Raw genomic sequence first — 8,903 nt, forward strand, 5'->3', positions numbered from 1 at the left:
ATCTATATCAACTTCCCCACCACCACCACCATCTATATCAACTTCCCCACCACCACTCAGCATCAACCATCAGCACCACCACCATCTACATCAACTTCCCCACCACCATCAATATCAACCATCATCACCACCACCATTTACATCAACTTCCCCACCACCATCAGTATCAACTGTCACTACAATCCACCACCACTACCATCATCTACATCAACCTCCCACCACCACCACCATCAATATCAACCATTATCACCACCATCATCTACATCAACTTCCCCGCCACCATCAATATCACCCATCATCTCCACCACCATTTAGATCAACTTCCCCACCACTATCAGTATCAACTGTCACTACCATCCACCACCACTACCATCATCTACATCAACCTCCCACCACCACCACCACCATCAATATCAACCCAACACCAATGTCAGCTATAATCACCACGAACACCAACAACACAAGGCTTATAATTATGTATTTATTTTACTTTTCAAAATACATTCACGTGCATGACCTCATTAGCTCTTACATACTTCGGAAGGCTTGAGGAACTGGCGTCATTGCCCTCATTTTATCTGTAATGAAACAGATTCACACCCAAGTGGTGGCTAATGGAACCCAGACTAGAGTTGGGTCCTTCTGACTCCAAAACGAATGCTTTTGTTCAGTGGCCCCCACTGTTTGAATGAAAACGAAGAACTTCCCACCCACTTCTGATGTTAACGACTCTGGTTTTACATTCCAGTTGGGGGTCTTCAGAAAGACTGACCCTTTGGGACCATATATCCCCACGCATCCCAGGTGAGCCACTAGCCCCCCAAAGTTCTTGTAACCCCTAAAGTTGAAGTTTCATCCAGGCCTCTGGACTCCAAACTCAGCCTTCTCTCCACGACAAAAGGCCACCTTCCCGGGCCCCCAGGGGTCTCCCAGCTCTGAGAAGGTGGCTGCCGAACCCTTCCCTGGAACACAAGCTTTTCTACTGAAGGGACAGTGTGGCCGGGAGCTCCTGCCCCCACGGTCTCGTCTCAAAGCTGCAGGCGGCCCGAGGACACAGGATGCCGGCTTTGGTCAGCGCCACCCCTGTTAGTGCCCCGGGCCGGGGTGGCCTTCCAGCCCCGCCCCCCTGGTCCAGGTAAGCCCAGAGCATCCCCCCCTCACCCCCCGCCCCCAGGCAGGCCGGGCCTCTTCTGTGGCGACCTGGCTGCCCTGCCTGCCAAGGGGTGCCCTAGATCTCGGTGTGGGGCCCGCTGTCCCTGCGCCCGGGCCCCAGGCTGGCCTGGCGGGGCTGCAGGGCGGCTGTGTTGCTGATGGTCAGCGTGGAGCACTTGGCTGCCCTGCTCGGGAGCCCTTTCTTTTTGAGTTCAGAGGTCAAGTTTAGGTAATAAATGTCCTCCAGGGACTTGTCGTTCTTCCTGAGGATGTTGCTGGCCAAGCGGAAGAGGAAGACCACCGCGTAGATGCCGAAGATGGTGAGGATGTACCAGGCGGCGCTGGTGCCGTCCGGGAGCCGCAGGGCCCTGGGGGGGCCGCTGCCGTTCCTCCCCTCCGCTGCGTCCCGCAGCAGGTGCGCCAGGGTGTGGGCAGCGCCCGCCTGCGTCTGGTTGGGGGCTCCCCGGGCGGTCCACTCGGCCACTGAGAGACAGAGAGACCCAGGTGAGACCAGCATCCAGGGCCGGGGCTGCCCAGCCACCAGGCCAGTGCCGGGAGGTCGTCGCGTCAGCGGGAAGCCCGGACTGCGGGGGAACCTCCTGGTCAATGGGCAGGAGCCTGACAGCCCCCACACGGTTTTCAAGGTCAAAGAGTTTGGAACCCCGAGCTGTGGGACAGGAGACGAAACATCATAAAGATGCCAATCGTCCCTGAAGTAACCTGCACAAGTAGCACCATCGCAATGAAAATGCCAGAGGACTGCTTTGGGAGCTAGACCGACGGCACATGGAGAAGTGAGCTGTCTGGGCGAACGGGAAAGAAGGTGGGGAAGCCGTGCTGGGCGGGAGTCGGCCTCGCCGAACGTCAGGCCAGCCAGGCAGGACCGCAGTTCGCCGTTTTCGGGAGAATGAGCCCTGTGCCTGCCCACAGCCCGCGGGGGCTCCTGGGCTGTGCAGAGGGTGTGCCGGGCACTGGAGGGCCCGGCCCAATGCTCCCTAAACAGCCTCCCCGAAACACACGGCAGCTGGAGCCGTGGGAGGCGGGGCTCAGACGGAGACCAGGGGGCCCGAGCTGACGCCCCGGAGGCAGCGCGGGGGCCTGTGGGTGACAAAGGGCCGTCCCTGCCCTGCGAAGGAGGGGGGTCACTCGGGAGCAACGGGCCCTGGGCCCACGTCGCCCACGTCCTGTCCAACCAGTGCAGAGAAGTCAGCGGTGACCGCATGAAAAGAAGCCATTCAGCCCTGACCGGTGTGGCTCAGTGGCTAGAGCGTCGGCCTGCGGACTGAAGGGTCCCGGGTTCGATTCCGGTCAAGGGCATGTACCTTGGTTGCGGGCACATCCCTAGTGGGAGATGTGCAGGAGGCAGCTGATCGATGTTTCTCTCTCACTGATGTTTCTAACTCTCTATCTCTCTCCCTTCCTCTCTGTAAAAAATCAATAAAATATATATTGAGATATATATATATATATATATATATTTTTTTTTAAATAAGCCATTTAAAGCACTAGAGAAAAGCAGAGTAGATGGTCCCTTTATCATCTCCAAGTGGGACATCCCTCCTAACCCTAACCCAAAACTCAGAAGGGGAGAAAAGCAGACAAAAGAAAACAAATGTTAATTCAGCTAATAGAAGAATGTTGTTTCTGCTTACTATTAAACCAAGAACGATGACAAATGAGAAAATTTACAATTTATACCCCTGAGTTTCTCTTCGTAGCTTCTGGTTCTGGAAGAAAAAGCCCAAAATGCCAGTAGAAAAAAAATATGCTAAGGATACAGACAATTAAGTTATAGAACATACAAAAGGCTTCTCACTATTACAACAAGAAAAATGCAACTCAGAAGTACAAAAAAATAATGTTTTCTTGCCTGTCGGCTGCAAATGCAGTTCCAGAACGCACTGTGGATGTGTTTGCGTGGCTGCTGTGAGGTGAAGTCACACGCCCAGTCCGCAGGGCGCGACAGCACCATCACTCACCTCTGACCCGGCCTCCGCCTGCGGGAACGGGTCCTGTGGCCACGCGGGGGTCTGGTGGGAGCAGCGCGTGTGTGAGGTAGTCCCTGCTGCTGCCCGCAAACAGCCTGAGCAGCACCGCCTTCTGACAGTGCAGTGCATTCTGGGACCCCGTGCAGTGGAGTACTATGCAGCCATGAAAATCAGTAAGAGCGTTTTTGGTACTAAATATGAATAAAAAAGTAACCCAAGTGAGACATAATGTGCAATCGTGTGTGTAAATGAAGGGGGGATGTGCTATCTGCTTGAAGCTTTCACATATATATGTGAAATATAAATATATATGGGATATAGATATATATATGAAATGTAAATATATATGAAATGTAAACATATGTGAAATGTAAATATATATGGAATGTAAATATATATGAAATACAAATATATGTGAAATGTAAATATATGTGAAATGTAAATATATATGAAATGTAAATATATGTGAAATGTAAATATATGTGAAATGTAAATATATGTGAAATATAAATATATGTGAAATATAATATATGTGAACTATGATATATATGAAATGTAAATATCTCTAGGAGAATAGGCAGAGTCGGGACCCGCGGTGCCCACGGGAGGAATGCGGGGGAGATGGCTTTGCCCGGACGCCCTCTAGTACATCGTGTACTGTGTGCATTTATTTTCACAAAGAAATGGCTTTAAAGCCGCGGAGCCCCAGCAGGCGCTGTCCGGCCGGCGCAGTGCCCTTGGGGAAAGCCAGCGCCCTTCCCAGGCCAGGAGATTAGCATCTAAACTTCTCTTTAACCCAAAACTGTTTTCGCTCCCAGGAGCCGCGAGCAGGAAGGCCGCAGCGAGGAGCAGTGAGGAACGGGGGCTTCCCTGGAGCGTTCCGGGCCGAGTCCCGTGTCGGGCGCCTCGTGAGCACAGATGGAGTCAGACGTGTCACAGCGTGAGCCCGTGGCCCGCTGCTGGGGGCACCGAAGGCTCCATAATGCTTCTATGCGATGTTGTTGCTAATTCATCTCACTGACGCAAGATTCAGAGAGGCTGGTATTTTTTACGGGAGTTATTGTCAGAACGCGTGAATAACCTTAATACATGTATGTTTGTATGTATGTATGTATGTATTTTTTATTCTATCACCTTTTATCCCCTCTGTGCCCTCCCCGCCTTCACCCATCCCCCTCCACCCCCGCAACCACCGCACTATCATCCCTGTCCACCAATTCCCTCTATTTTTTCTGTTTTGCTCAATCCCTTCACCACCACCTCCCCGCGCACCCCCCCCCCCCCCCCCCGGCTGGCAGCTGCTCTCTGAGAGTCGGTCTCTATCTTGCTTGGTAGTTCAGCTCATTAAGTTCCACGTGGACCAGTAACCTGAGTGCTTTCAGATGAGGGAGAAGCGGTTAAAAATAAACTCTGCACACCAATTTGGCGTCGCCCGAATGAGCAGACTTAAGTCGTGAGAAACACCACCACCCTCAGGCATTCCACACCACAGCTGGTGGAACGCTTGCGAACTTCAGAAGGGGAAATGCCCATAATTATTTTAAAAAGCAGCTCAACCCGCCAGGAACATCATGAACTTAATTAGGGCGAGAGGACTTGTTTGAACGCAGAACACGCGGATGAACTCACAGAACGTTCTGGAATTGTTACGGAACGATGCCATATGGGCAGACACATATAAAAACACCCAACTGAAAACGACACACAGGAACTCACTTGGAAACGGGCTACTTCCCACATGAACAAAGCTCAGCCTGTTAATCCGCGAAGCACGCGGCTCTCTCCCTCCCTTTCCTGAGGACAGCAGGGTGGGCTGGGTGGCTTCCGTGGGTAAACGTCCCGCAGAAGAAACAAGCCTCCCCCTGCGGATGTGAAATGTACAAGTGACGCCAGGGCGGCCCTGCTGGCAGCGGGAGAACACTCACCCTCCATGCGGGAGCTCCTCTTCCGTGGGCGCCGTGCCCCTGAGGGCAGACGCAGGGCAGCACCAGGCAGAAACTGCAGCACAGAGCTGGGTGAGTTGCCGCGCGTTCAGTTACTCAGCGAACCGAGGGTCTGTCTGCTGCCGGCGCAGAATAGAAGCGCCTCCTGCTCTGGCTCTTGGGTGGCACCGGGGTCTGGAGCGAAGGAGCTGCGGGAACCCATGCTGGTCCCAAGGGTTGTCCAGCCCTCCCGTCGCCTCCAGCCCTCCCATCCCCTGCAGCCCACGGGGCGGGCCTCTCCTGCCGCTGGCTCCCGCCCTATAGCCTGGCGGCTCCTGCACTCCCCGGTCTGCACCTGCAGCGGGCGGGGCAGGGGCAGGTGTGCCGAGGCCATGTCATGGGGCCAGGAGGCTCCAGGGGCCAGTCACCAACTTCCTCTGGGACTGTCCTGGCTCGGAAACAGGCCAGAGGCCGCGGAGGACACAGCCCTGCAGGGTCAGGGAGCAGTGGGCCCCGGCCAGGCGGGAGGAGTCTGAGTCACAGACACTCCATGAAGTGGGCCTATTCTAGCCCTGGAAAGGGTCCCCCCCATTCCTCCAGACTCCCCACTAACAGGACCATGACCTGCCACCCTTGTGAAGGGTGTGGGCTTTTATTTACTTATTTTTAATACTAGAGGCCCGTTGCGTGAAGATTCCTGCGATAGGCCTTCTTGCCCCTTGCTGCCAGCACCAGTGTTCCTCTGGCACCCGGGACCCAGACCTTCACTCTGGCCACCGCCTTCCATCTTCCAGACACAGTCTTCGCTGCGGCTGGAGCCTTCAGTCTTTGCTCCTTGCTCCGGCGGGAGTCTTCAGGCTCCGGCCAGAGCTGCTCCTGTAGCTCCTTCCACCCCCCCACCCTCCCCCTCATAGTTTGATCGCTGCTTCGCCTGCAGACCTCGCCGACGGCCTTCTGGGTTCCAGGGAGCTGCCTTGCCTGCAGCCGGGTTTACGATCACGATCACGATCACAATCACGGCCGCAGGGTCCCACCGCCCAGGGCCGCACACTGGGGCCGGGGCTTGGGCGGCACATGGGGGCCCGATTGGTGGCTCCCAGTGTCCCGCCCTGCCTGCAGTATGCAAATTAGCCTCCATCTTTGTTGGCGGTTAATTTGCATATCCCGCTGATTAGCCAATGGGAGATGTAGTGAAGTACGGTCAATTACCATGTTTGTCTATTATGAGATAGGATATTTCTTTCTTCTTTTTTTTCATTTTTTAAAAATATGTTGTTGTTTTTTTAATTAAATCTTTATTGTTCAGATTATTACATTTGTTCCTCTTTTATCCCCCCATAACTCCCCTCCTCCCAGTTCCCGCCCCACCCTCCGCCCTCACTCCCCACCCACTGTCCTCATCCATAGGTGCACGATTTTTGTCCAGTCTCTTCCTGCATCTCCCACACCCCTTTCCCCCCCAAGAATAGTCAGTCCATTCCCTTTCTATGTCCCTGATTCTATTATGATCACCAGATTATTTATTCACTTGATTCTTAGATTCACTTGTTGATAGATGCATATTTGTTGTTCATAATATGTATCTTTACCTTTTTCTTCTTCTTCCTCTTCTTAAAGGATACCTTTCAGCATTTCATATAATACTGGTTTGGTGGTGATGAACTCCTTTAGCTTTTCCTTATCTGTGAAGCTCTTTATTGATTCCAGAGGGGAAGGGAGAGGGAAAGAGAGAAACATCAATGATGAGAATCATTGATCAGCTGCCTCTGGTACCTCCCCTACTGGGATTGAGCCTGCAACCTGGGCATGTGCCCCGACCAGGAATTGAACCTGGGACCCTTCAGTCCGCAGGCAGACACTCTATCCACTGAGCAAAACCAGCCAGGGTTTCAATCCATTTTAAAAAATGATTTTACGATGACTTAGCTCCCAATTCTTTTTTTTTTTAATTAAATCTTTATTGTTCAGATTATTACATTTGTTCCTCTTTTATCCCCCCATAGCTCCCCTCCTCCCAGTTCCCGCCCCACCCTCCGCCCTCACTCTCCACCCACTGTCCTCATCCATAGGTGCACGATTTTTGTCCAGTCTCTTCCCGCATCCCCCACACCCCTTTCCCCCCCAAGAATAGTCAGTCCATTCCCTTTCTATGTCCCTGATTCTATTATAATCACCAGTTCATTCTGTTCATCAGATTATTTATTCACTTGATTCTTAGATTCACTTGTTGATAGATGTGTATTTGTTGTTCATAATTTGTATCTTTACCTTTTTCTTCTTCTTCCTCTTCTTAAAGGATACCTTGATTGGCTGCCCCTTGCACGTGCCCCACTTGAGATTGAGCCCACAACCCAGGCATGTGCCCTGACTGGGAATTGAACCAGGACCTCCTGGTTCATAGGTTGATGCTTAACCACTAAGCCACACCAGCCGGGCTTAATGAATATATTCATTTTTATTCTCACCCGAGGTTTTCCATCGATTTTTTTAGAGAGAGTGGAAGGAAGGGAGAGGAGGGGGAGAGAAAGAGAAACATCGATGTGAGAGAGACACATCAATTGGTTGCTTCCTGCTCAGGCCCCAACCGGGGCCAGGGATCGAACCTCCAGCCAAGGTACGTGCCCTTGACTGGGAATGGAGCCTGGGACCTTCAGTCCACAGGACAACACTCTAACCACTGAGCACCCAGCCAGGCAGGGCAGGCTGTTGGCTTTTAAAGTGTAATTTGATCAAGTTCACATCAGTGGGACCTAGAGAAGTAAATTATAGCACAGGCCCAGGGCCCAGCACTTCCCTCCAAGGCCCCACCCGGAGAAAGGAGACACATCCAGACCGTGCACAAGTGCCCACAGTGCGTGACTCCCAGCGGCTACAGTGGAGACAGCCCAGTGTCCACCAGCTGACGAAGGACACAGAACATGTGGCTTATCCACCCTATGCAACGTTATTTGGCAAGAAAAAGAAGTGATACATGTTACAAAATAGATAACCCTTGGAAACACTGCTAAGTGAAAGAAGTCAGCTACAAAGGTCAACATATTGTGTGCGTCCATTGGTAGGAAATGTCACAAATAGACAAATCTGTAAAGACAGACAGTCCGTTTAGCGGTTGCTGAGGGCTGAGGAGGGGTTTGGGAGGGTGATGGTCTAGTGCTGGTTGCACAACTCTGTGGATGCACTAAAGCCACTGAACTGTATGCTGTGCCTTTAATGGTTTGTGTGTTATATTTATATATAAAAGGCTAAGTGACCGACCGTCTGTCCGTCCGACTGACTGACCCGCCAGTACATATGACACGCACTGGAAATTTAAAAATAAACATTGACTCGCACATGCACGATACATATAAAGCTCTCACTGGCGCCAATCGCATGCGTGTGTTTTGATCTGTCATTGTGAATTTGGTTGACACTTTTATTATAGAGAAAGGTCGAATAGCAATATTAAAATATTTCTTCTAATTAATTTCCTTTCACTGTGCATGAATCCGTGCACCGAGCCACTAGTATTTTAATAATATAGGCATTGATGGAATACTATACTTTGTTAAAGTTCTGTTTAGGTTCCTGCTGTCTCCAGCCTGGAGGGTGGGACTGTGGCCTTGGGCTCTGCCATAGACTCGGGTGACACACTGTGTGGCCCTGGGCAAGGCCCTGTCCTCTGTGGTCCGCAGCTCCTCACCTGTGAGCGGGGGAGGCAGGGACCCGCCGCCTCCGGTCCCAGGAAGCAGGAAGGAAGCTGGCGGGGAGGCGAGCTCCCTGTGGGGGTGTCTGCACGGGAGCGCTGCCAACACAGGTGCCTGGGGACAGGAAGGGGCGCGGGCAGCTGCTGCCCACGGTG

General features: G+C 52.4%; 1 protein-coding gene across 1 annotated transcript; it reads right to left on the reverse strand.

Annotated features, from left to right (window-relative positions):
- Positions 1-467: 467 nt before the first annotated feature.
- Positions 468-5,953, reverse strand: SMIM34 (small integral membrane protein 34). Its single transcript, XM_059686398.1, has 2 exons — positions 5,066-5,953; positions 468-1,635 (listed from the first exon to the last, which is right to left on the reverse strand). Exons 1-2 carry the CDS (start codon positions 5,070-5,072, stop codon positions 1,229-1,231), a joined length of 414 nt encoding a protein of 137 aa, XP_059542381.1. The 5' UTR covers positions 5,073-5,953; the 3' UTR covers positions 468-1,228.
- Positions 5,954-8,903: the final 2,950 nt, after the last annotated feature.

The sequence above is a fragment of the Myotis daubentonii genome, chromosome 3 (genome assembly GCF_963259705.1).
Source record: "Myotis daubentonii chromosome 3, mMyoDau2.1, whole genome shotgun sequence".
In the NCBI taxonomy this organism is placed as follows: domain Eukaryota; kingdom Metazoa; phylum Chordata; class Mammalia; order Chiroptera; family Vespertilionidae; genus Myotis; species Myotis daubentonii.